This window comes from Cataglyphis hispanica, chromosome 10 (genome assembly GCF_021464435.1).
Source record: "Cataglyphis hispanica isolate Lineage 1 chromosome 10, ULB_Chis1_1.0, whole genome shotgun sequence".
NCBI classification, from domain to species: domain Eukaryota; kingdom Metazoa; phylum Arthropoda; class Insecta; order Hymenoptera; family Formicidae; genus Cataglyphis; species Cataglyphis hispanica.
The window spans coordinates 6,593,602-6,621,257 of NC_065963.1; the positions used below are offsets into that span (position 1 = coordinate 6,593,602).

At 36.4% G+C, this 27,656-nt stretch overlaps 5 protein-coding genes across 7 annotated transcripts in view; 2 read left to right on the forward strand and 3 right to left on the reverse strand.

Moving 5' to 3' along the window:
* Positions 1-136: 136 nt before the first annotated feature.
* On the reverse strand, positions 137-3,705 carry LOC126852341 (heat shock protein 60A-like). Its single transcript, XM_050597055.1, has 5 exons — positions 3,536-3,705; positions 2,276-2,687; positions 1,527-2,113; positions 1,138-1,441; positions 137-997 (listed from the first exon to the last, which is right to left on the reverse strand). Exons 2-5 carry the CDS (start codon positions 2,685-2,687, stop codon positions 591-593), a joined length of 1,710 nt encoding a protein of 569 aa, XP_050453012.1. The 5' UTR covers positions 3,536-3,705; the 3' UTR covers positions 137-590.
* An 815-nt stretch (positions 3,706-4,520) lies between these two features.
* LOC126852389 (10 kDa heat shock protein, mitochondrial-like) lies at positions 4,521-5,947 on the forward strand. Of its 2 annotated transcripts, XM_050597163.1 has the most exons (3): positions 4,521-4,739; positions 5,313-5,480; positions 5,565-5,947. In XM_050597163.1, the coding sequence occupies exons 1-3, from the start codon at positions 4,737-4,739 to the stop codon at positions 5,706-5,708; spliced, it is 315 nt and encodes a 104-aa protein (XP_050453120.1). In that variant the 5' UTR covers positions 4,521-4,736; the 3' UTR covers positions 5,709-5,947. The 2 variants fall into 2 exon arrangements, with proteins under 2 accessions (XP_050453120.1, XP_050453119.1); XM_050597162.1 differs by lacking the exon at positions 4,521-4,739 and having other exon boundaries at positions 5,304-5,480.
* A 166-nt stretch (positions 5,948-6,113) lies between these two features.
* LOC126852355 (something about silencing protein 10) lies at positions 6,114-8,301 on the reverse strand. Its single transcript, XM_050597094.1, has 4 exons — positions 8,183-8,301; positions 7,288-7,844; positions 6,359-7,017; positions 6,114-6,264 (listed from the first exon to the last, which is right to left on the reverse strand). Exons 1-4 carry the CDS (start codon positions 8,197-8,199, stop codon positions 6,172-6,174), a joined length of 1,326 nt encoding a protein of 441 aa, XP_050453051.1. The 5' UTR covers positions 8,200-8,301; the 3' UTR covers positions 6,114-6,171.
* A 1,713-nt stretch (positions 8,302-10,014) lies between these two features.
* Positions 10,015-27,656, reverse strand: part of LOC126852491 (sodium/hydrogen exchanger 9B1-like) — a 31,458-nt gene continuing 13,816 nt past the window's right edge. Inside the window, exons 2-9 of the mRNA XM_050597327.1 lie at positions 13,261-13,394; positions 12,520-13,125; positions 12,104-12,279; positions 11,585-11,703; positions 11,097-11,258; positions 10,815-10,961; positions 10,499-10,600; positions 10,015-10,380 (exon numbers count right to left, since the gene is read on the reverse strand). Coding sequence (XP_050453284.1) covers positions 10,063-10,380; positions 10,499-10,600; positions 10,815-10,961; positions 11,097-11,258; positions 11,585-11,703; positions 12,104-12,279; positions 12,520-13,125; positions 13,261-13,394 — 1,764 coding nt within the window. The 3' untranslated portion in view covers positions 10,015-10,062. The remainder of the gene's footprint in view (positions 10,381-10,498; positions 10,601-10,814; positions 10,962-11,096; positions 11,259-11,584; positions 11,704-12,103; positions 12,280-12,519; positions 13,126-13,260; positions 13,395-27,656) is intronic.
* LOC126852314 (uncharacterized) overlaps positions 13,806-27,656 on the forward strand; it is a 163,675-nt gene continuing 149,824 nt past the window's right edge. Inside the window, exon 1 of one of the 2 annotated variants that reach the window (XM_050596986.1) lies at positions 13,806-14,159. The gene's annotated coding sequence lies outside the window, so the exon portion shown is untranslated. Of the gene's footprint in view, positions 14,160-15,627; positions 15,810-27,656 lie in introns of those variants that run through there. The other variant, XM_050596987.1, reaches the window with a different exon arrangement.

Genomic DNA, 27,656 nt, shown 5'->3' on the forward strand with positions numbered 1-27,656 from the left:
TTTTAAATCTCTAATGAATACTATAATTGGAAATATATCAAGCATCGAACAAGAGCTATCAGTTTTCGTTTGTGGCTGTATGAAATAATTATATTACTTGGGACACGGGATTTAACGATGGACAAAATAATTAAAATTTATTTAAAAGTTATCATGTAATTGGTTAAGTTGTTAATTCGCCACCAAAATCACCTGTATAAACATATCAACACATTTCATAATGTAGTAATCATTTTTTTACATTAGACGCATTTGCATATTTAAAATATTCTTATATGCACTACATATACTCAGTTATTAAATGAAAAAGAATGAATGACCTGCATGAAGTATACGTTTTGTAACAATGTTACAGATCCTTAGAACAGAAGCAATATAAAATAAACTGAGTCTTCGAATGATGGATTCGTATTAGATGCGTCGTATGTTATCGGCTGTAATGTTTCAAAATACAAACTGACCGGATCTCTGTTCCGTTCGAACTGAGCTAAAAGTCCGGAACTATTTTAACAACATTGCGCGACGTTTTGTGTCTCATAAAAACAGGATCGCAGTATAGGCTCTTTTTCTCAGTCTTTGTCTTTCTTTTTTTACATGCCCATACCACCCATGCCACCCATTCCTCCCATACCACCCATACCGCCGCCCATTGGCATTTGCGGTTCCTCCTTCGGTAATTCAGTGACGACCGCTTCCGCCGTTGTCAACAGTGATGCAACGCCAGCCGCATCAGTGAGCGCAGTGCGTACGACTTTCGTGGGATCGATGATACCCTTTTCAATCATGTCGACATATTCGTCCTTCAAAGCATCGTAACCTAATTTGCCCTCGCTCACTTTGGCCACCACCACACTAGCATCGACGCCGGCATTTAGCGCGATCTGTAGACACGGCATACGCAGAGCATTCGCTACAATTTTGATTCCTGTCTCCTGATCGCTGTTCACTGCCTTGAGCTGTCGCAATGCTGGTATACATCTCAACAGAGCGGTGCCGCCTGTAAAAAAACAATCGTAATAATATATTTATTATTATATATTATGTGTGTATATATATATATATATATATATATATATATATATATATATGTATACACACATATATATACATATGAAAAAACATGCAAGAGAGATTTACCTCCGGGAACAATTCCTTCCTCGACAGCGGCGCGAGTGGCATTGAGGGCATCGTGCACACGGTCCTTCTTCTCGTTAACTTCTACTTCGCTGCTTCCGCCAACCCTTAAGACGGCGACTCCGGATGCTAACCTTGCCAAACGTTCCTGCAGTTTCTCCTTTTCGTAGTCGGACGTAGTATTCTCGATTTGATCTCTAATCTGATCGGCTCTCCTGTCGATATCAGCCTTTTTTCCTTTGCCTTTCAAAATGAGAGTGTCATCTTTCGTGATGATGATTTCTCCTACCTGACCCAAGTCGCTTGCCTGAGAAATAAAATATTATCTACAGAATTCTGTCAATTTGATTGAACTACACACTATTGAATTATTTATTTGGACATATAAGTACCTGGACGTCCTCCAGTTTGACAAGATTAGCGTCATCGCCGAATACAATGCCACCAGTGGATATTGCCATATCTTGAAGAGTAGCTTTTCTATTGTCACCGAAACCAGGAGCTTTAACCGCAGCTACTTGCAATCCGATTTTCAAACGATTGACAACAAGTGTCGACAAAGCTTCGCCATCTACATCCTCGGCAATTATTACGAGGGGCTTGCGTTGCGAGTTGGCCAGTTCTAAGGCGGGGATAATGCTTTGAACGGAGGAGATTTTCTTTTCGCTAAAGAGAAGGAGCGCATCTTGAAATTCAACTTTGGCTCCTTTACTGGAATTGATGAAGTATGGAGAGATGTAGCCTCTATCAAATTTCAATCCTTCTATGACCTCCAACTCATCGGTGAGTGTTTTGCCATCCTTTACGGTAATCACACCTTCCTTCCCGACCTTCTTCATGGCGTCAGATATCAAGTTGCCGACAGCTTTGTCACCGTTAGCGGATATTGTTGCTACTTGGGCGATTTCCTCGGGTGTCGTAACTGGTTTGCTCAAAGTTTTCAATTCATCTTTGACTTTGTCTACTGCCAGCATTACACCTGAAAAGCAACAGATTCTTTAATACATAAGGCTGTAACAAAAAATATAATGTGTACATATTAATCTTAAATTTATCTTGCGGGGCAAGGTCAAAGATTAACAATTTCCTCAGACACCGCAAGATACAAATAATTTGTCCATTATATAAATTAATATTTTACCTCGTCTGATTTCTACAGGATTTGCACCTTTGCTAATCTTCTCAAATCCCTCTTTGGCTATAGCTCTAGCTAATATAGTTGCTGTTGTGGTACCATCACCAGCTTCCTCATTGGTATTGTTAGCTACATCTTGCACCAATTTAGCTCCAATATTTTGAAACTTATCTTTTAATTCGATGCCTTTTGCCACAGTCACGCCATCCTTTGTAATTTTTGGACTTCCCCAGCTTTGTTCCAAGATAACGTTACGACCTTTAGGACCCATTGTCACGGCAACGGCATCTGCCAAAATGTCTACACCTTGCAACATCAAGGCACGAACGTCCGCTCCGAAACGCACATCTTTGGCATAAGTGCGCACCTGTAATTGGCGCAGAGCAGCTCCTCTCAATATAGTAGGTAGTCTGTGCATCTATAAAAGAACAAAATGAATATCAGTTGAAGTTTTGATTTTAAGCCACATCATTTTAGCAATGTAAGTTTAACTATAAATAACTTTGTACTTTCTGATGCAATTATTAAAGTGAAACATTCAATAACATTCGATTCATATCTCTTGTCGACGATATTATTTTAAGCAAAAAACATTTAACTGTGTTAAATTTAAAATCACGTCATCTTTTAATACAGATAAAAAATTAATAAATTAAGATAAATTGTTATAAAAGCGAATATTGTCGTATAAACGGATAGTTGGCGAAAATATTGTATCTGTTAGGTTAAATTAAAACCTTCAAACATTAATTGTAAATACGTAAATGTATGCAATTGTAAAAAATCCGTTATCATTATCAGATTACGCGAAAGCATAATTTAATAAGAGAAATGTTTCGTTGAATGAAGAGAAAAAGAAGAAATATTGAAGAAGAATTATTGAAGCAATTTATCACGAATAATCGCGCAATTTTTAGAATTACACATTTATACAATTTATTAATCGCATAATCGTAAATTATTCTCGGGATGGAAATGTGGTTATGTAAAGTTCCGCGTGGAGCGGCGATAAGAGGTTAACGTTTTGGGGTAAAATTATTGCTTTCGCGAATCCGATCGAAAATCGGAGCTCGATCCGATTCGAGAAAACCGAGAAAACCGTTCGATTCTCTCATCAAAGGATCATTTTTTTTTTCCCGAGAAGAAGAAACGAGAATCCCGTCGATCATTCGCGAAGATCGCGCACGCGGATCCCGGCCGGCTAAATTCGTCTCGGTGAATTTTCTCGCAATCCTCTTCGCGAATCGCGCCATTTCGTGTCTTTACCTTTTATTCTTAAAGTGATACTCCTCGGCGAAACTGATTGATCAACGTTGATCGGTGTCGAGAACGAATTGAAGATCGGCGCGACGTGACCGCACGTTGTCTCGTGAATAGAATGTAAGCGGAATGAGAGGAGAGACGAGCGCCATCACATGAGTGTCCCCTCTCCCCTCTGCCCTCTACCCTTTACCCCCTTTTTATCTTCTCCTCATCATTTTCGATTGAAATTAACCTTACAATTGCAACGAATTAATTTCAAATAAAGATTATTTTGTAATGGCGAGAAAAGGATTTTACTAAAGACAGTATTTTGAAAAGTTTGATGAATATTTTATTTCAAAGAATCGCGATAAGAACGAGACCACCGTGTAGAGTAGATTCTAGAAAGTACGATCCCGCGTGACGCAATCGGCCGACTGTGTCAATCATTCTCGCATGTGTGTGTCTACATTTTTTTTTTTTTTATTATCGTATATTTTAAGATATACATGTATTTTGTTCGATTATTTGTGAGAATAAAGACTCGAAGCTTTCGCGTTTTTCGCGTTGTCGCAAATGAACAGCGAGATTCATTTTTGCTTATTCACGCCATGCTTATTATTGAAATCTGAATTCGATAAAAGACGTCTTTTTATGTTCTTTTTTTTTCTCTTATGAGATTTTTTTCCCGTTATCTTTCCACTGTAAACCATGACAGGGCAATTATCGATGCAAATAAATCGCTTTTCCGGGGAGAGCCATTGCATCGTTCGCAATTTAATTTAATTTATATGTAATTTATAAATCTCGCCGGTAATAACGATTTCTAGCGTGAAATTTGAGCGTGAATCGTGAGAAGATAAGAAAAGAGATAAGAAAAATAAATAGATAAATTTCTTATTCAAAGAATTGTCGAAAGATCGAAGATCCGAATAACTCTCGAAAAATCTACGGCGAGATTACGTAATCACCTTCTTCGTAGCCGCGATAAGAGACGATCGAATGCGCGAGAAACCGCGGCGCATCGTGGAACTCGGAGGAACCTTCGTGGAGGGGAACCTTCGAGAATATACCACGGCCCCACGGCCCCCACGGTTCTACCCTCTACTCCATACTCCGTGTGCCGGTCGCAGTTTAGGTTACACAACGTGTCTGCAAAAGCGTGCGTTCGCAACGTTCGGCTTCGAGCGATATTACTTTTGCGCCTGCTAAAGAAATCGCGATTATGGTGAGAGATCCTGCATAGATAAAGCATAAGAGACGATAGCGAGACGATTTTCTATACTTTTTGCGCAAATCACTGTGAAATATCTTTTCTCTTATTCTCCTCATAACCCTTCCAATTCTTTTTATCTCACGCCCAAATTGCGTCTCCAATTATTCCTAATAAAACATTTCACGACATCACGCTCCTTTTGTTTGCGTTTATTGCTTTGAATGGCATTTGTTTATAAATTTGTCGAGATAGACAAATTGGCGCCTCGACTGCAATTATCCTTGTGTAGCAATTTAATTTCTGAGAAGGGAAAGAATAATTAATTATGCAGGAATTACAGGTATTTCACGAACTTGCTGTATGGCGAGAAATTTTGTCACTTGTGTTATCATATATACTCTTCAATCTATTTTTTTTTTTCTGTCAAATGCCGAAAAATTTATAATGAAGAAAATGACACACAAAAAGTATAGTTTATCTAATTATCATCTCCACAAGTTTTTTATAATATAATTAGAGATTAAAAACTATGAAGCTGAAAAAAAATATGCTTAATTGCATACATGTTATTTATACATGTTACAGGCTGCTGCTAATGCTGTGAAGAGGCTTATTCCTCTTTTTGACAGAGTTCTTGTACAAAGGGCCGAAGCTATAACCAAAACGAAAGGTGGCATTGTGTTGCCAGAGAAAGCGCAAGCAAAAGTCCTGCGAGGTACAGTTATCGCAACAGGACCTGGAGCAAAGAATGATGTACGTACATAAAATATCCTATTTGTATATCTACTTTACAACATTTAAAATAATATTTTAATTATTGTATATTTTTTTTTTTAGAAAGGAGAGCACGTGCCTTTAAGCATTAAGATTGGAGATGTTGTATTACTTCCCGAATATGGTGGCACTAAAGTCGAACTTGAGGATAACAGAGAATACCATCTGTTCCGCGAATCGGATATATTAGCCAAAGTAGAAGTTTAAGTTATTCATTGACTTTAACGTTCCCAGTTTTGTAAATGCTATGAACTATTCCACAATCTCATGAATTAATTTGCAGCAAGAAGTTATATAAAGATTTGTAATATAACTTTGAAGGTTATTTGTTTGATCTAATAAACTTCAGTTTTTAAAAACTCTGTTGCTGCTGAAGTACTATTGTGTTTCTCATTCTATATGTATATACAATTTTCTCTGATAAAATAAAGCATTTGTCTACTATATTTGTTATTATGTATATTAACTAACTATAAATAACTATAAAAGCAAGTATTTTCCTTTTCCTATTCAAAAATTAGTATTTACATATAAATGTATAGCAATTAATATATTATTGATTGTGATATTGATAATTTTCAAACGATTTTGCTTTTTTAGTACTCAAATAAGATTATTATCATTAAAAATTATATTTCCATTGATATTATATACAATTGGAATTTTATAATTAATATTTTAATTTAATGCCCCTTTTTGCACCAGCTTTGATACCAGAAATCTCTCCTTCATAGCGTGTCAACTCCTTTCTCACCTCTTTTATCTGTAAAAAATAATATTCATCATATATAAAATATCTTAAATTCTTATGTGTCGGTAATAAATTTTTATTTTTCGTATTTTATATATATACGTACCGCGCCTTTTCTGCGAATCAGGGCTTTACGATATTTATTTTTGTGTTTCACTCGAGGATTTCGTAATTCCTTTTTACGATAAGGTGTAAGACCTCTGTTCTTTGCCATTTGATAAGTTATTGCTCTCTTTCCTTCCTCTTCGTTCATAAGATCTACATTTGTGGCATTATCCTTTCCATCGTCTATAGCTTTGTCATCATATGACTTTTCTTCATCTAGATCTGTTTCTTCCATACTATCCAATAATAATTGTTCTTGTTTTTCTTGTTCTTTTTGTCGTGATATATTTTTTATTAAACTGGTTTGTTTTGAAATGTTTTTATGAGTTTGTATCTGAGAACCATCTGATATGCAATAAAGAGGTTTACCCTCTTTAACTGCATGAAGTATTTCTGCTATTTGTTCTAACAAGTTTCCCTGTTTTGATTGTAATTGGTCGAGAAGTTTATGATACTGTATCAGACGCTTTGTAACTGGATGCATTTTTACTGGCAAATCTTTGGCTTTCAGCATCAAGAAAAAAGAGACATTGATACAATAATTTAATAAAACATGATATTTAGTTCTAACTAAAGCTACAGCGTTACAATCAGGGCATGTTCCATTTTCAACCAGTTTGAGAAAAGGTGCCAAAATATCTTTTGCTTCTGTCATGCAATCTGTAAAAGAAATAGTCATATATTAAATGCCATTAATATTATAGGTTGTTATTAGTATACTTATAATTATGTAACAACAAATGCAAAAAAAATATACTTTTTACTTATATAATACTAAAGATATTGTATTCAAAAGCTTAGCTCAAAGTGCATGTCAGAGAGAGAAAAATTCTTGTATAATCAATTAAATTATTATATCATAAGTGATAATAATTGTTTAGTAATAAACTAGATAATAGCAAAAATATATATCACATATTTTATGCATACCTTTAAAATTATTGACCATAAATATAAAAGATTCTTTATCAGACACTTGTTTATTATCTTTTTGATCGCTTTTCCTATCTTTTGTGGTTTGTATAACTTCATTGATATTTACACTATCAAGATCTAAATATTGTTCCATTGATCTCAAATGAAGCCTTTTTCCTTCTTCTTCTTCCATATCAGCATTAATTAAATCCTTTTGAGGTGCTACTGCATAATCTGTATATTTGAAGTCTGATGAATAAAAAGTTCTTGATTTATTGCCCCAAGCTCTGTCATTTGGCATATCATAATCCTCTTGTAGTTCTTCAATGTCAGACTCCATTGAATCTTGCTGATCATCTTCTTCCTCCTCTTCCTCTTTCTCATCTTGTAATCCGTAAACTTCATCATCACTATCAAAATTTTCAATGGTGCGTTGTTTTCGTACTTTTTCTAGCAGTTTTTTCTCAGTTTCTGTATATTCTTCTTCCGAGTCTGTCACAGCATCTATGTCCATGTCTTCGATATCATCTTCCATATCATTGGCTTCTTCATTGTCAAGAGGCTTTCTTGTTCTATACGAAAAAATAAATACAAATATAAAATAGATTGTTGTATGTGTTTCATAACATAAAAAAAATATTTTAGCAGTGATTAAAAGTCAAAACATAATGTAAATGCATAAAGTTTCCAAAGTAGTAGGTAAAATTTGTTCTTCAAATTTAAAATGATTTTAATTATTTTTTTATTCGCTTAATTAATTAGCTATTAGCAAATTTTGTTGATGAAAATAATCATCCCCGTGATGTTACCCATATTTTATAGTTAAAATTCAATAATTTCTCAAAGAATTTATTCTTATACGTTATTGGAATTTTCTTAAATTAAATTTAATTAATTTATAAAATGTTACCTTTTTTTGCGAACCATATTCGAGCAAAAGAAGAGAATAAATTTCAAAGAAATGTAAACGCTTGCACGTGCCAAATATCACGATACTCCTAGCCTGAAAATAAAATACACAGAATTGTGTTCGAAAATCTATCCCTCGGAAGAATAGCATTTGATCGTCCAATCAGAACAAAGAAATCTTGGCTTCTGATTGGTCCGTCAAAGCCGCTTCACATCCGACAATTTTCGAACATGACTTCGAGATGTGAACATAGAGGCAATGCTGTGATTGGTTCGCCGTTTCAACCGTTACGATATTTCCAAGAATTGCAATATCGCGTTTGAATGTCTCAGATCGTGAACGCGTCGCGTCGCGGTTTGCGCGTTTTTCATGATTATTACGTGTTTTACGTGAAATGGAATCGGGAATTTATGTGAAAAGTGTTTTGTAAAGTGTCGAACTTTCGTCGTAAAATGGTACAATCGACATTATATCTCGAGTACGTAATTTCGATATCAACGATTCGCTTCTTTACGCTCGAAATCGGTTGAAACGATCTTCTCCCTGCGAGTAATGGTATCGTCGTTGCTAAGTATGTATACATTTCCTTGTGTTATGCTTGATTGTATCGATTATACATTTTCTCTAATACTTGTGTACCAATAGATGTATATAAATAAATATATAGCAATAATTTGTCGTTTTGGGCATCGACTCTTATTAAAAAAATTATTAAAGAAGAAGCCATGGAGAAAAAAATTTTGATTTTGAAACAACGATATCTCGTTTTTCCTTCGAAAAAATTCATATCACAATTGTTATAAAAACAAACGATTTTTACCAATTTTGTACTTAAAAAAAAAATCGCGTTTTGTTTTCTAGAAGAAAGAGGGAGTTAATTTCAGAAAAGCACATTATCCAAAATAAATCCACGCGCGCGGTAAAAAGTTTGCAGTTTCGTAGAATGAATTTCCACGTCAATTCTATCCGTTCAACTTACGTTAGTTGCATTTCGCGAAGTCGCGAAATATCATTATCGAGTCGCGCGAAGACGTTCGAAATACGCAGTCTCTATCTGCGGTGCAGTCGTGTTCCACGGGGTGGCGGGAGAGGGGAGGGTGGGGGAGGGGAAGAGAGAGAAGGCCGCCTAGAGCACGCGCCGCGGAAACGCGTCATCGCCGCGTCTCCCTTATCACGACGCCACGCGCCTCGCTCGATTCTATTTACGAACAATAAGCACAATGCTCCTATCACGTCGCCCGTGTAGCGACGCTCTGCTCTGCCCTAGTTTCACTTTGCCAATATAATGATCGCCGCGGAGACACACCGAACAACCCGGCGCGGCGCTTTAAATGCAGAAGCTCACTCGCGTGTATAATACAACGTCGTCGTCGTTCGCACACTCTGATGCATTTGTTTACGTCAACAGACTGCTTAAAGCACACACCATGCGCAGCCTGGTACGTAAGACGTTCGAGTCATTTCCGCGCCGCGATAATATCGCTGTGCGTATGTTCCTGGAAAATATAGCAAGGATGATACCTGAGAATCTAGGTGAATATCTTGATAAATTCTAATGCGATAGAGAAAGAGAGAAAATAATCAAGGTTCGAAATAATATATTAATAATATAGCTTACACATATGTATATTTATATGGAAGATATATATTATATATTTATAATAGAGAGAGAGAGAGTTCTCTTTCTCCTCTCTCTCTCTCTCTCTCTCTCTCTCTCTCAGAGAGCATTGTTTCTTTATTTAAAATAAAAATTTGTTATATGCTATTATAGTATTAATAAACATTTTTTTTTGCAACATTTTTTTTTGTAAGAAATGAAAGAGCGCACTTAGTTAAAGTAGAAAATTGATATATTTAAATAAATACATCCACACTTAATGCTATGGTGTCGATTCTATCGATGAAAAAATCTTAACAGTATTGTTGATTACAGATTCCCTTCTGCTTTGTTTGTGCCTTGTTCTAATAGGTTGCAGAGCGATGATGCGAGCATAGCTCAATTGACGCTCTCTTTGGACTTCTTCGATACTGATCTTCTTTAGCAAAAAGGGGCCGGCAGTCATTATGCCGATTGCACCAAGCGGGGCCAGAAATACGATAGCGATTACGGAAATCCTTACTACTTCGAGGGCTAATTCGATTTTCGTTGGATCACCCTCCTTTCTAGCACGTTCGAATGCCATCGGTGCTAATGCTGCCTAATTTCCATTGACGTTCGTCAAATTGACAATTTCACATTAAAAATATTATTACATACACATTATTACATACACATAAATCTCTATCACGGGTATGAGAAAATTATTCTTTTCTCACTTGTAAAGTTCCTTTTGGTACCCAAGCTATAGCGACGAAAAGTCGTTCTTTCCACGTGAAAGGCATTCTAAGCGTCATTAGAAAGGCGGTAGTACTACGTATCTAAATTTGGAAAATCGTGTAAAATTTATGTCGACATATATATCTGCATTTAAGACATACACGTGAGAGATGTTGGTGTCGCGTGAGAAAATTATTTTTTAGAATTTTATTGCAGGTAATATCAAGAAAAATTTATATATTCAATTTTCTCTCTACTCGCTTTTTTAAAGTTCAATTATTTTTTACTTTTTTTTTTATTGAAACGATGACTTACGGATATACCTATTAATATACAGGTTAGATAGAGTCCGAATTTTAATGTAGTCCAGCTTCTAAAATCGATATCGGCACCGATCACGCCCCCTAAAATCGGTTGCACAAAATGCCACAAGAAATAAAACGCTTTATGGAAAGGCGTCGTCTACAATGTAAAAAGAATGATAGAAATAAATTTTTTTATAGGATTTATAGAATTAAGATTTTATCGACAAAGATGATTTGTTGCGAATTAACAAAAAAAAATTTCGAATTTTTTGATTGATTATTTATTACTTACATCATACGATACTGTCAAGATTCGCCATCCATGAATTGCTATAAACGATAATATAATAGTAGCGAGATATCCTCCACCTGTAATCGCCAGTCTCGATGCTGCTGTGGTGCACATCAAAGATGCGAGAGTTAAACTGCCGATGCGATACCACATTGCGTGTTTCTGTTACACAACAAGAAAATTGGAGCACAATTAATATAAATTATGTAATAAATTATATGTATATATATATATATATATATATATATATATATATAATAATATTGTTTATTGTAAAATTGTGTACGAAATTAGTGAGCTACTCTCGTTTCCTCGCGAATTTTATCATCTCTCGTACTCTTTCGGTGAGAGCGATATTTTAATAAAACATCTCGAAAAGGCGTTAATAAGTCTGCCCTTGTTAGTTCAGATTACACGAACGTACTTTCGCGATACGTGATCCGAATTTCGTGGGCACTTGGACGCGAGGAAATGAATAAAGTACCTACGTGATTGCGATGAGGGAAAAATGCCAGAGCAGAACCCAAGATAATTCCTGCTATAAGCCCTAGAAGGAAATCTCGAATCCCGCCGGGGATATAGGACCACCATTCTGTTCTCCCGTCATCTAGAAAGATGTATAGCTCACTTTATACAGAAAGCTTTCTTCGTACGTTTAGAATTTTTTATATACTTTGTCACCAGTTTGCGGTGCTGAGCGTCACAAATTGTTAATGTATTTTTTTAGTATGTTATGGAAGTTATAAAATACTTAAATCGTTTTTCATACATATCGAGTATAAAGAAGTAATTCTTGATGAGGAATCACGATTTTAATTAGTGTAAAATGCGTACCGTCAACTTTTTAACAGATTCTTACTGATATTTTTATTTTTTTTTTGTCAAAGATTTAAAAAAATTTTCACATGCAAAATCTTCCGCATTTAAAGAATTAAAAAGATTGCAACTTGATCAATGTATCATTATGACGCTTTAGAATTATTTTAGTCTTACGATTTCTATTATACCATTGCTAAAAACGAAAGAGAAGCAAATGGAAAACAGAGACACAATATGGACGTCATCTATAGACGCTGCTGTGGATAATAAACTGGCGAATCCTTTATCTTCTCCGTAACCTTGTTCAGCTAAGTTGAGCATGCAGTTGACCGTTACAACGGGGGACATGCAGGCCACGATTGTCCTTGAAAAGCAATTTAATATTGTATAAATCTTCCTTATATTTTTAAGTAAGATACGAATCTTTAGTCCAGACAAATAATTTTTTTTATTAAAAATATATATTTTAACATATATAATATAATAATGAAATATAATAACATGTAATAAATATATAATAATAAGAAATATTTTGGACTAGCTATTATTTTTAGTTAATATAATTTGAGAAGTTCTACATGCGATAGTAGAAGAATTCGCTCACCCTGTCATGAAAGACCAATTCCACGGAAAGTCAAGGAGGTATCTGCACGAGACAGTGAGCGTTAACATTTCGATGGTACACGGTATAAGCGCGAGAATCAGCACAAACACTGGATGCGCCCTCAGTGCGGTCGTCGTTAGCTGCAGACCGGCACGTACCATGATGAAGGTCAGACAAAAGGTCCTGATCTTGGATGTTGGGCCCGGCCCGAGTTCGTCATGTATATTGTAGACGTCGGTGTTGCGCAATATTATACCGGCTAGAAGCATGCCGAAGATGGGCGGTAGATGCAGCCAAGGAATATAGACAAGGGACCAGCCGAGCGTGTAGGAGAAAACTATAAGAAGCAGGAGACCGAAGACGCTGCCACCTGGTAGTACTATGTCGCCCAGCAGAAAGTATAGAACGGCCCAGGCCATCATGGTCATGCCAGCCACGGTTGCGAGCCAGAAAAGATCCGCCCATGTCAGTTGCACATCGAAGCACGCGGATATCACGTCGGTAACGAGAGTTTCCCGTAACTTCTGGTTGCAAAAAGTCGCGCGATGACAGCAAGTGTTATCATCGTCTTCGTCATATTCGTCTATCTCCGTTATCTGGATCGATCTAATTGTAAGAGATGCGTATCTCGTTCAACTTTCTTCGCAAAGTATCACAATAATGCGTTATTATTGTTTAATTTGATAAAGTGTTCCTTGAAGCGTCTTGTTAGAATCAATCTTATCGTAAATTAATACTTACTTCCACCGCATCTGTACATTATTCTCATTGTCAGATGCTTGCGCGTTTGCGGAAGTGGATGCGATTGGTTTTTCCTTAGGAATAGGTTGCATACGAGACAATAGTCTCCGCTTTATCTTTTTGTACCGATACAGCTATGTTAATCAAACTGGTTTTGAGATATTGAATCCTTTATTGGATTCTATTATACGAAAATGAATGTTTATGTCATTATCATAATTTCTATTGATATACGAATTTGACATTTAAAACAATGCGCAGTATTTTATATGACCCACGTGAATTTCGATATATTTTAACTAATTTCACGATACATCTAGGGAGATACATTCAATTTACTATTCATATTTTAAATATTTTGTTATTTATCATATATTAAAATAAATACATGAAATATGAAAATAATACTATTTTTATGCTCGAATAAAAAAATTAATTTTATTTATGTTTGCTATTTAATAATATGTATATAAAAATTTTATTAAAATTAGATTTCATTGATTGTTGCAGGACGTTATCTGGAAGTGTTTTAAGTTGTCTCCTCGATTCAATCCTCGAGGGAAACCACCGTTACATGCGTGAGAGGGCAATCTCATCTCTAAATGCAAATAGAAGCTATTTCCGACGATGTATTCGCTCTTAATTTATTCCATAATCGGGACGTTTTCGTGAAATATTCTCCTTCGCAAAGCATCCTTTTGTCGGGGTGACGAGGTTATAGATACATACTCCACGAGATAGAAAGAGAAACTGTGGAAGCAACGGAACATGATAGACACAGACGGAGAAGGACGAGAGAGTGAGAAGAGGAGGAAACGAGAAGAAGAGGAACTTTAAAGAAGCAACCGACTGTTCGGCGAATAACTTCAAAGGATTCCGCGGATATTGAATAATTTCAGGTACGCGTGTCGTCTTATGAAATATTCTCAGTTGAATATACATAACTTTAGGTCCGGTTGTGATATCTCGCGTTTCGTCGCGAAGCAATTACGGCAGATGCGAATAATCGTGGGGAGGTCATTTCACTTGAGACGATGACTCTTATATGTCTTTTCGTCATATTACGAGAGTATAATCTGTCTCGTCGATGTGCTGAATATGACGACTTTATTACACGAGACGAAACGCGGGATATCATACTTTTCTTCGAAGATTCACGATCAACGTAATGGAGGAGGAATAACTTTAAATTGCATAGCAATTTCTCACAGCTGCCAGTAACGGCAAATTGTCGCGAAAATTCTAGAGAGTATGAAATATCGCGTGTACGTTGGAGGAAGTATCCTCTGTAGAAGAGCGGATTTTAGTGTCTGTAGAATTGAGTTACTTTAATATAGGTCGCGCTTATGATCGTAACGCAAACTTTTAGAGCCTTCGAAATTCGCCGCGTTAGTGGAGGATGACGGCTGAATGGCTGAGAAGCGATTTTAGCCGAGAATGAAAATTAACAAACGAGGCCTAAAACTGCCAGTTTTTTTTTTTTCGTGATGTTAGCTTGCGGCAGACGATATTTATCGTTAAACTTCTGTTCGCCGTGGCTTACTTTTGTTTTTGAATTATGCAATAATTAATAGCAAACTCAACCGCGAACACTCAATATGTAGGATATTGAGTGTTCGCGGTTGAGTTTGCTATTAATATTATTACACCTGATTCTTTTTTCACAAATTAATATCTTTTACAAAATCATTTCTTTTTTGGATCAATTTGGAGAACTGTACATTTTTTGAAAATTTTAGTAGATAACATTTTTTAACATTTTTTAATTTTACACACTTTTTAAGTGAGGATGTAATACAAAAAGTTTTGTTGTCTTCTGAAATATTGAGTGCAAAAAAATTTTATTAATTTTATTTTTTATAAATCTTATATTATTTATAATTGACGTAACTTTATTTCCTGTTATTTTCTCGTCAAGAACATATTTATTAACTAAAAAATTGATCAAGAAATTTTATTATGAGCGATATGGGCGATAAACTGCGAGAAAGTTACTTCAAGAATTCATAAAAAGAAACATCAAATTTTTATCAACGATCTATAAAGTTTAACCAATCGTTCAAGGAACGAATACGATCTATGCGCACGCCAATAGCCTCGTCTGTCCCCCTTGCAGCTTCCGTCCCGACTCCCCTTTTGCACTCATCTCGCCCACCATTTCTCTCCTACGCGCGCATTCTCTCAACCCCTCTTGCCCCATTTACCCTCTCCAGCATCCTTGGTTCATTTCTACTCGATGCTTCCATCCCCGCGAGAATATATTCAGTTCGCGAGCGATGCTCGTCGTGATCGTGCCGAAATTCTGATTGATATCCGTTTGGCATTGCTTTTAATGGTGAACGATCGTGATAAAAAAGAAAAATCGAGGAAAGATCTTACCGGTTTTGCTAGTTTTCTTGTCGGTTTTGTTGGCAAATTTTCTTTTTGTTTGCGTGTGGAACTGGGTACATTTACACAGACATAAATCACTCCTGGGATTCTCGTGTGCACTTTGTGATCAATTTGGTGTTATAAATCGAACTGCTTTATATTTCGAATTTGCACATAAGGTGAGTGTTTTTCTCTCGCTTGAGAAATAATTTTAGAAAAAATTATATAATTATAAATTAACAATAATAATTATAAATTAACAAAGTATTTATATGTGTTACATGATTATTGTATCAATCGTAAATATTTACTGAATTGGTGTGACAATAAAAATTATTTACTTCACATTTTAAATCTTAAAAAAAAAAGATTTTTTATTTTACGAATAAAAAATCTATATATTTTAAATTAAATTGTTTTAAAATTGTAAAATATAATAATTTAGCATCGATAATATTGATACAGAGGCGTAGAAAAAGAGATAAAAAGCTTACATGTATATGGATTTTCTAGATTATTTTATAAACGCAACTTGTTACGCAAAAAAAAATGCGATCTGCAAAACGAAGCTCGTTAGCGATACAACATAACGATTGATTTGGTAAACAAAAAGACAACGCAACAAAGCTGCACGATGTAAATACAATTACGTCGTGGTTGTCGCGGGAATAAGCAAATGCCGGCATTCCACTTTATGCGATTAATTTGCCACAATTTCAAACAAAAACGCGCATTTACATTTCCTCGTTTTAGGAACCGTGTTGCGTAGCGTCGTTTATTATTACGTGGCTCGTCGCACGAACATTATATTTAATAATACTGATTTATGTCATGAGCTTTTGCGATCGCAAAACTGTTAGAGAAGATGAAGTATGCATGTGCTCAGGATATCAGCTGTCGCGTGAAGTTTCGCCGTGGCTTCAAGATACACATTTTCGCTGAGGAGCAAAGATGATGCCTGTCTGATAAAACGCCCGGAATATACAGAATAATACACGACGCTAAATAAGAGCAGTGTACATTATCACATACACAAGTGTATTTGATGTCAATTTTCGCGAGTACTGCTTTGTTTTTTTTTTTTTGTTTTTTTATAAAAATTTTTTTTTTTTATTCTAGCGATGCCAATTTTTATATTTTTGAATATGTGAATCCAAAAAATATTACTTCACACGCAGACAATTAATATTTCGCATATTGTTGTGCGTTTCGATTTAAAAAAAGGAACTATAAAAAGATCATATTAACGCGATATATCACAGATCATAATAGCAACGGCGACGATTCATCTCGATAGCGGATTATCGCACTGACTGAAGACGGAAGGAGTAAATAAATGGGACTATCGCGAATCTTATAATTAGCTCGTTCGTAATGCGTGAGTTTCGGGTTGGGATGCGCGCGAGGCAGCGCCGATAAGGTCTTTGACCTTAGCGGTGAGAGGGTGAGAGGAGGCACTTAAATCAGCGGTATTGGATTTGTGTCTGGACTGGGAAAATGGCACTCTTGGAAAATGAATATCTATTTTGGTTGTTGAAGAGCGATGCAGTCAGTCGTACCCGATGGGGTAGTCCGCCGTCACAAGTGGATTTAAGGTTATTGAACTTGTTCATTGATCCCTCTCGATGCACACGTTCAACCATCGGCGCCACCGCCGTCGGACTCTCCTTCGTTTCTCCTCTTTGCACCTGCGACTTGCTTTCGCGATGATTCTCGATCACGTGTAAAAACTCCGAATTAATTCGCCTATCATCCGCGCCTTCGCGATCGTTGCAGGTGATGTGACAAGTGAGCGATCCGAAGTAAAATAATTCAGATTTATGTAAACTTTTAATAAATATTTCTAACGATTACCTGACTGATCATTTTAATTAAATAATTATTTAAATATATTTTTATTACAATAAATATAATTTAACGAATAATTTTATATATTTGTTAAAGAATTTTTTCAAAATATGAGATGTGATAAAATTTGGAATAAAAAAACTTGAACAGATACATTCGATATTTATATAAATATTAAAATAATTATAAAATTAACTATAAATATAACTGATTAAAACTAAACTTAAAATTATTTAATCAAAATTAATCATGTAATTATATTAAATATTAATTATAAAATTATCTAAAATAAAATATGAATTATTTTCCTTTGCTCACTCGTTATATTGCATGTCACTGCGTTTATGCAACGACTAGCATACACATATATGTCTCCTCGATCTAATTTGTAAATCGAGTTTTATGTTTCGTAGAAATATCTGTATACATATGTATACATATGTATCGGTTGAATGATTAACGCGGGCATCCTGATATTGGATTGACGATATTCTATTCAGCCGAGCGTGACGCGAACGTTTTATTTCTGCCAAGTTCGATCGTTGTTTAGTTTAATTTTGGGTTTAATCCGGCAATTCTCTTCTCGGAGCAACGACCGTTACCGTGGAGAATGCTCCATGTTTTTGTGAAGATCCGCGGAGGATACACGTCGTTTACCACAATGATTTATATAATGTCGTAAGGAGCGTCGCGTATAAATTTATCGTACAATTTACAATGTCAATCACGAGGACTTTACGGCGATGTTAAATATTTATTGAGAAACGAAAGACTTCGACGCTAGCGAGGTAATATTTTTTTTCTCTTTTATTTTTACGAGAACTCTCTTTCGATATGTCACCGATAATAGTTTCGCCATTGTTGTAAAGGGCGCGGTAGAAATTTTCTATCGAGTTACGCGAGGCAAGCGATACGATTTTCCGCATTTGCGCACAATATAACACCAAGATATACTCTCTAAATGATGCATGCTCGCGCGAAAACGATGTACAATTTTGTCCGCGTGCTCTTTTCCAAGCATATCCTGTCATGTGCACACGGCGATGTTTCCATACTTTTCAAACACGGTGGTTCGTACAGAAAACACGAACACATGTTTTTAGTTTATGAGCTCGTATAATAGCGAATGCGTAATCTCGTGTGCGAATATTGTCGGAAAATTATTGCGCGTTATTTTAAAAATCAAATTTCAAATATATCTTTATCGCACTTTTTTCTTCGAAGAAAGATAAGTCGCGTAATGTACAGATTTCACTGTAGCAGCATCATCTTCGCAGGCAACTCTTGATCAAGAGCAAGAGTTTTTTAGAACGCATGAAAGCAAGTGTTTTTCATCTCGCCTGCAGGTTTTTCCTTTTAGACATTAAGATAATCATATCGCGTTACAGATATAAATTATTCTATAAAAAAAAGAAAAAAAGAAAGAAATAAGGCGCTTTTTTGGTGCTTTTCTCTCTCTCTCTCTCTCTCTCTCTCTCTTTCTTTCTCTCTCCCCTCTGGCTTGCTCTCACCCGAAAGACGAAAATTGAATTCGCAGAGAGACTGTGACAGGTACTCGATATACACGAGGCTGAGCGCGGCTAATGGCCACGTTCGCCCGGTATTGCCGCGTCTCGCGGCGCTTGACTTGACACGGACGGGCAAAGTGTTCTTATATCAGGAATCTCGACTCCCACAGTACACCCGCACACGTCCTTTCCACGTCACTGACAACGACGACGACGACGATACACTTGACACACTGGCGGTGAGGCTTTCAAAAATTCAAAGACCTCGCGTGCTCCGTCTGAATTTCTGTGCCGAGAACGCTATTTTTTTATCTCCGCGTTGCCGGCGGTGCTCCGAATTTTTCTCGAGGCCTCGACCTCGACTAATCGTGCGAGAGCCAAGCGAGCGCTCGATGAACATTCTGCAGGCGTACTCTGCAACTTTTTGACACATGCAGTATAATTATAACGCATTACGGAACTCATAATTTTACTATATTTAAAAAAAAATTATAACGCATGCATTAAAATGTTACGGAATGATTTTGCTGGACGTTTGAACTTTAAGAAAACGACTAAAAATGTATATCTTGTATATTCTTAAAGAAATAATTGAATCATCGATTATTCTTTTGAAAATTTTTAATAGATTGAGACATCAGTCGATATTCTGCACTTAGGTCACCACCTTTAAATAGGTCAACCTAAGAAGACAACGTTTACCGAGCAGAAGATGATTCAATTTGTCTCGGACGAGGGATATTCGCTAAATAGATCGTTACGGGATGACTTTGAGTTTTAGAAAGGTGATTGGGGACGTATATTAATGCAGCAATTTAAAGACAAAGATTTAACATAATTAATATTTCAATAAATCAAAAATATTTATCTTTATATCAGAATTAGATAAAAATCAAATTTAAAAATGCATATTTACATATAAAAGTTAATAGAAGAAAATATTTTACAGTAATTAGAATTTAAATTTGTATATGAAAAAATAGTTTTCGATTAAATCGTCACAAAGCAAATGTGCAAAAATATGTCATTTTATTAACTTTTGTAAAAAAAAAAAAAAAGATAAATGTGCTTTTTGTTTTATTAACGAAGCGAATTCGATTCGTATCACCAATTCATTGACTCACCGTTTTAAATGCAAATTATCGCATGAGTCAATTCATGGTACGTTTGCGGCGAGACGTCTGTCAAATAATGACAGCGAGCAAACACGATGAAACACTAAACTATTTTATGCGACTAACTAGATTTCCATTAATTATCTATCCTTTCGCGTCTCGCCGCTCACATTATTCTCTCTGGTTGCTGAATTTTTCAATATTTTATTTTTTGTCATTATTTTATAAATTATTTTATCATTCACGAGAGAAACATGTTTGATATTTTGTACTATGTGTTTACCGAATTCAAGAACGTGAATCATTTGATTTGAGATATTTAATATCGAAAAATTATCATTAGTAAAAAGAGACGATAATGTTGCATATCGCCATAATAACGTCAAAATAAATCAGAGTGCGATCGTTGCTGGGTAAAAGGACCTTCGCGATTTCAAAATCGAAATTCGCGAAGTTACGGAATTAATAGTCCGACGAAGAAAGAGGAGATTTATGGACTTGTTTCGGTTTGGGGCTCTGTATTACTGCGTACTCGTGTTTTGCTCTTTCTGAAAATACACCGCGCACAGCTTTATAAAAACCAATAACGAAATGATTCAACCAGAATTGAGTTCCGGGCAAACTTTCGCGTATACACGTCTCGATACCGCGCCCAAACGTCGTTCAACTCAATACTAAAACAATTCAGTTCTATGATGTTACATTTGAGCAAACTTGCATACTCTCTTGAATCAAATAAAGTCATAAAACCGTAAATTTGCTCGTGCATTAATTAAATATAAAATCTCGAAAAAAAAATTAAGCAGAATATTATATTTGAGAAATAATGATTGTTCTTTTAAGGGAGGAAAACTTTTATTTTTATAATTTTGTGTGTAATTTCTAATATATCGAGAGATACATCAAAGAGTTATATGTTGCTTTAAGAATTATTAATTATATGTATATGCATAATAACTTCTACGTTTATATCCGAAGAATACGAATATCCAGATTCTGCGAATAAGGGATGAGAATTAATTTCGCGCAAATTGGAAACGCCTTCGTATCGATTTGCTATCAGATTCTAACAACAATAACAACAGCAACTTTTCCATCGATAATACGAACACCGTGTCCCAAAGGATATAACGTCCGTCGAGTCACGATAGGAGCTCGCGCGTAGTTGCCATTCGAACTTCCGTCATAATAAGCTTCCGCCGGCAGGATACACGTTCAGATATTTATCTAATTCGATTATAGACGACATCCACCCGCGCGTTTCGGAGAATTCGTGCTCGCGTTGAGACAGCTCGAGATCGCAGGCGGAATCCCCGAGTTCATTCACCTGCCACTTCGATCAGAGCCTTAATAGCGTAGTGTACGATACATATTTCAGAAAGTACACCAGTGTCGCCGCTAATTACCCGTCGGCAAGTGCATTAATTACTGATTTATGGAGCCCTTGCGCTTCATGGGAGAAGCCAATGTGGAAGGAAACAGACTGTTGGGATACTGTCACGTAACAGTGTACACACAGTTGCCCGATTCGATGTAACGATGTCCTGGCTCTGTCTCTCTCTCTCTCTCTCTCTCTCTCTCTCTCTCTCTCTCTCTTTCTAACGTGAATTTGATTTCACATTTTCCCATGTTAATTACGTACGTTACGCAACGAGAAAACTGCAGACGATGCGATCGATCAAATAAATATCAACTGTAATTAACCGAATCTTTGATATTAAATTAATTTTTCTCAACGACAGATTTTGTCAATAATTATTATTTTAGATCATTTTTGCAAAATTTTTTTTCTTTAATGGTCAATGAGTCAATACAGGACAAAGTATTTTATCCGAGAAATGTATCGTAATCAGGATGCAAATATATGATCGAAGGCAAGCAGGTAGGAAGATCGTATTGACACGGTGAGGATTCTCCAAATATGTGTAACTGAATATTCGCCCGTTGTAACGACTGTCAATATCGGCGGCCTGTCAATCGGTGAGACAGCAAAAGGCACAGCAATCGATGCCATGGGAAAACCGGTCGTCCCGATCGACCCGGTTGTTTGTGTTCGCGTTCAGACATCTTCGTCACGAAGGGACTCGAGCGAACCGGTAATCCTCGTCCGTAACCATTGGAATCCTGAACCTTTTCAACTATCACACGTGACAATGAGCAGAGAGGCAGACGGAGAGAGAGAAAGAGAGAGAGAGAGAACGTAGAAAAAAAGACGACTGCTTTTCCACGTGCTTGGAGCACCGCCAGACTCCCTTCGGTGCGGAAAGGACACTAGCCGTTTGCTCGCTCCGGTCGAAAAATCGCGCAGTGCGCGATGCGGTGAGCGCCGTTTAAAAGCATCGAATTCGCGTTACCGAGAATGCACGTATGGCGAATGCCTCTTGGATGTCGATCACGACGACATTTCCTCCGGGCATTCCTGATGGCCGCCGTGATAGAAGCTGTCAGCAAAGATTAAGCTATTACATGCGGAATTTCAAAGCCATGTCTGTCTCATGCGAAAGCAGTAGGTATTTTTAAAATGATGAGGAAAAGTGAGATATGCAATGATAAAAAAGATAAAATTGATAAACTGAAAAGAAGGAATCATTACATCTATAATTTGTTATTAAAAAAAATTACTTCGATACGTAAGAGGATAGCAAGATATAGAATTTTTAAAAATTTTAAATATACACAAAAAAATAAAAATAATCTTATAATTTCTTTCCTTTTTTTAAAAAAAATAATGTCGCGATTGATATTTTGATTAATTTGTAGTTTTTTTTTTTTTAATTATCGTAATGTCAAAAAATTGATAATAGCACAAACTAATTTAATATGGAGGTAATCTCTGTCAATCTTGTTCCATAAGATTATAAACAAGTTGACAGAAACAGAAAAGGTGCATGTGACAGCGCATCACTCATTGAATAATTTCTTCGAGGATTCGGAGGGATTTATTTTTCTGTTTGGTGCGTCTGCTCGCGTAACTCGCCGTTACGTGCCGTGTGCATGGAAAAAGAGACCACTTGTGAAGCAGCCGTAACGAGTGGTAACCCCATCCTAAACGAAGCCTTAAAGAGGAACGGCGGGGTAACCGTGTAACAAGAGGCCATGCAAAAGGGTTGAAGAGTCGCAAAACCATGGGGAGGAAGCAACGACGAATGACGTGGCCATTGTAATACAAGAGTTTTCTTCTCCGCTCTTTCCCTTTCTTTTTTCTTCACTCGTGCATTTCTGAAATTACGCTGTGGTCGTCTGGAACTCCAAACTACCTGATTTAAATATCATTCTTAAAGTCCTGTCTGACAGACGAAAATTGCCAAGAGATATCTAATACCTTATCCCGATTATCTCCAATGGCGGACAAAATAATAAATTAATTATAATATTATCGTTATCTTGCAAATACTATTTGTCATTCGTAGATATATCGACCGAGATCCAAATGTTAATAAATTTATCAGCCGCTTTCGTGATGACGCGCGGAGTGCTTTGTAAGGCGACGCGTCTCACTCACAGTCGTTCTATGCTTTTGGCAGGATTGAAAGTGGCGAAGGCTCATTAAGGTGTCTCCCTCTCTCCCAACTTGCAAACTGAAATCCTTCAACACACACGCACCAGGCCGGGGGTGCCTGGTATCGGAGCAGCATCTCCCTGCTTTCTCAATCCTCATTTAGTTGCACAATGAGACGGGATAGGGGAGATTCGAGCAGGAACAAAGAAAGTGCCAGGCTCTCGTCCGCAAGCTTCGCGAGAAAGCGCGGCGGGTGTCGCGCATCCGAGGGTGCCGAAAGCACCCTCTTCTCCAGAGGGGCGGCGGGGAGGGGAGGGGAGGGGCGCACCAGCCTTGCTTTTGACGTCGTGCGTACGATTACGAGTTTGATTGGTTATTTATGAGGCCCACGGTGGAAATTACAATCCGACCCTCGCGTTTACAAACCGGCGATAAATCTTTTTGCCATAAACAGGCACGATCCTCTTACGCATTGCGCTTTTCACTTGATATGAAAATAGAGTTATACAAGAGCCCCTTCCTCGTGATAATTTATTCAAATTTATTCAAAAAAAGTACTAACAGAACAAAACTTGTTAACATTATGTATTATACGCTTTATATTTTTTGTATGAACATTTTCTTCACATTACTAGTATTGTATTTATCTGCAAAATTATTAAAAAGTAAGCTTATCTTTTTATACTTTGTATTTATGCATTTATGCGCGTTGTTTTAATATTTCAGTTTAATCCATAAAAACTGTCATCAGCGCGGATAACGCGCTCGGACAAAAATACGATTGAGAGAAACAGAGAGCGAAATTTATTAGTGCGTCAGTTAATCTACATAAGCCTCTTGATCGAACCGTGTAACGCGATTCTGAAAATATTGCGCCAATCTCGCCTTTAGAGTGGAAACAATCCGCATATCTACACACGTGTATCGTGAATGCTCTCGAAACAATGGTTCATGAGCGAGAGACGCCGTTGTCTCATTTCGGTCGATGTGTGTCTAGCGTGCGAATAATGGACGCGACCTGACGATGTTGCGTCCTCGGAACGAAATAATACTAGGGGCTTTAAGGGAAGATTGAAATTTGCCGTGCTAAACGTGCCCCGAGTCGCAAAGCGCAAACAGGTATATTCATCTCGTACCCTCGTCTCTCCTTTGCGATCTTGCTTTGTGTTCGAATGAAAGATACATGTCAAACGTGTTTTATGCAGCCTCGAATAAATCCCGAATTGTTTGTATTTATCAAGTTTTTAGCTACCGAATGTTTTTTTTTTTTTTTTTATGTGAACGCGACAATGTATTTGTTTGTAAAATTATCGCCGAGTAAGAATGACAGGTCCACATATGCCGAATTTCATAAGATGTTATAAAATAGCATCCAGCTATACGACCATCGTGGGAGTCGTAGCGAGAATTTTCGAGAAAGCTGGTCGGGGAATTCTTTTTAGATTGCGCGAAATATTTATAGGCGAGGATTCTGCGAAGTGAGTCAGGAAGAAAATATCAAGAATCTCTTGAGAAACTAAGAGGATGTGAAAAATCAATATTTTGCAGACGCGACTTAATGCACCTAATATAAACACACAAAGTATCTCGCACATTTCACGATTAAAATCTCAAATTCATTCTCTCTTATAATATATCGTAATCTGAACGTTTCTCTCGTTTATAATTTTGTTTAGAGTATCCATCTGTTTCTGGAATTTCTAGTAAATTATATTGCCTGGTAATATCGGCGTGCGACCGACTGAATAAAAAGGAAGCGCCTTTTCCGAATATATTTTGTTGTATAAATTTTTTTTTTACGACGTTTTCATGAAGTACGTTTTTATCGCAGGACGCGGCTTTCTTTGTAAAATAAAATATTTAAGGCGTCTTGTGCCACACAACAATGGCTCTCGCTATTCCCGACAGCTTCATACATGCTCATCTCAATTTTCTTTTCGCGACACAATCTTTCGTCGCGTGCACACAATATTACGTGAATCCTCGCGTCGCGACTACAACCGTATTCGGGTTCTTATCCTCGCGAGGAATTCCCGGGTCCTGAGTAGCTTCCTTTTCGTTTCCATGGTGATCCATGTAGGGCACACGCGAGCTTGGAGAGCTTATCGTGATGTATGCGATGAAGTTGTGTCTTCTCTCTCTCTCTCTCTCTCTCTCTCCCTCTCTCGATGATTCTCTCAGACTGGGCAAAACTTTATCTCCAACTTTTGCGTTCCGACTTTCTTTGATTGCGTTTGTTACCACATTGTATCTCCGATCGACGCAGCTCGGTCGTTCGGACAACTTTCTTTGATTTATTGCATTAATTGATCGCATCATTTCTTAATCCAACTATTTTGTTAAATGTACGTTTTATCCCAATTTATTGCAGTTCATTCAATTTATCACGAACAGCTCTGATGTTATATTAATATTCAATTTTTATGATCTTTTCAATATTTATGAAATTATTATTAGTTATTGATCAACGTTTATCTTTTTAAAAAGAAAAGAACACGTTTGAAAAATAATTTTGCATGATAAAATTAAGCGATTAAAAAAAAAAAAAAATTTTAAACATATCTTCCACATTTTAACAAATACATTTTTATTCGATCGATAATAATTATTTTGGGAAAGATAAGACGATTAGTCGGATACATCTTATGCATACCGTGCAGTAAACTCTCAAACTTATGCCACGTCGAGGCATAAATATCATCGAGCTAAGAGTATACGGTCGCTACTTGTAAAGTTTAGGTCAGGAGAAGGAGGAGGAGGGGGGAAAGAGAGAATGGACAATGCACGAAGGTCGCCTCCTACAGTATATAATAAATAATTCAAGCAATTAAATATTTATCCGGCTACCTATGAGCGGCTGTTTAGTAAATCCGGAAATAAATTCTCACGGGTCGTGCGCGAGCGTCGGTGCTATATATATACAACATTAAACCATGTTTTTGCGTACAGACACTATGCTATATAGAAACGTCAGTTGCTCTATCTCTCTCTCTCTCTTTGCGAAAAAGGGAGGTTTGGCCGGATTAAATGGAGAGAGGGTCGTGAAAGCAGAAAGGGCTTTGCCTATATATGGTATCGCGGCGTGGACGAACAAAGCGGTATTATAGAAATATTTCATCGTGATAAAGACATCTCGGACGTAAAGGGGATGCCTATAGCCCGAATTTTTTCAAGTTATTGGGCTTATCGTATCAGTAAAGCATGACTGATATTTAGTATAGACTTGAGACATTTTTATAACATTGTATAAATTATATTAATGCTCACTAATATATCAATTTTCTTAATATATTAATTTTATATAACTCGCTGTTCTAAAATATGTTTAACCTGTGTTTTTAAAAGCTGAAAGTTAAAATATGATAAAAAAATGTACTTTCTGAGTTTCTTTCTCTTATAAAATTTAAAATATTTTTTTAGATTTAAAAAAAGAGATGACTGATTCGTGTTTAATTTATGTTTCAAAAAATAATTCGTGATTTAAAGATTTAAAAAAGAAATTACATTTAAATTAAATTATTTCTTAAAATTATTAATCTTAAAATGATTTCACATTATTTAGCTTGTTTCAGTCAATGGCGCATTATCATTTATACAAAAAGCAGGCGATTGCCATTATATGTATAGTTTTTCTTAGAGCAACGCGCAAAAAGCAAAACGGCGACACTTAAGACAGCGATTTTCTCAAAGGCTTTTCTTTCATCTTAAATGTCGCGTATTTTAAAAAACCGATGGCGATTAATCAAGAAGAACGTCAAGGCGTAATTCGTCATCTACAGGATTATTAATTATTTCCGTCGGTTTTATGTAGCCCGTCTGCCTGTTGGACCTTCCGTCTACCGTCTATCTATTCTCTCCGTCTCTCATAATGAAATCTTTATTATAAATAAATTATTACAATTAATATTTTCTTAAATACATTTAATGGATATCTCGGACAAATTGAAGCAGTCTTGAGCAGGTACAGAATGTGTCAATATTCAAGCGATAGCTTTTGAAATGTAAGAGTTAAAATACTGGGCAAATACAGGCTATGTTAAAATGATTAAAACGGTA

Coding starts and splice junctions, on each gene's coding strand:
- LOC126852355 (XM_050597094.1), bottom strand. Junction 7,018..7,287: donor TATGGTCAATAATTTTAAAG/GTATGCATAAAA, acceptor TTTCTTTTACAG/ATTGCATGACAGAAGCAAAA. Junction 6,265..6,358: donor TGATTCGCAGAAAAGGCGCG/GTACGTATATAT, acceptor TATTTTTTACAG/ATAAAAGAGGTGAGAAAGGA.
- LOC126852341 (XM_050597055.1), bottom strand. CDS start 2,687: ATGCACAGACTACCTACTATATTGAGAGGAGCTGCTCTGCGCCAATTA. Junction 1,442..1,526: donor TCAAACTGGAGGACGTCCAG/GTACTTATATGT, acceptor TTTATTTCTCAG/GCAAGCGACTTGGGTCAGGT. Junction 998..1,137: donor GGAAGGAATTGTTCCCGGAG/GTAAATCTCTCT, acceptor GTTTTTTTACAG/GCGGCACCGCTCTGTTGAGA.
- LOC126852389 (XM_050597162.1), top strand. CDS start 5,304: ATGTTACAGGCTGCTGCTAATGCTGTGAAGAGGCTTATTCCTCTTTTT. Junction 5,481..5,564: donor GACCTGGAGCAAAGAATGAT/GTACGTACATAA, acceptor TTTTTTTTTTAG/AAAGGAGAGCACGTGCCTTT.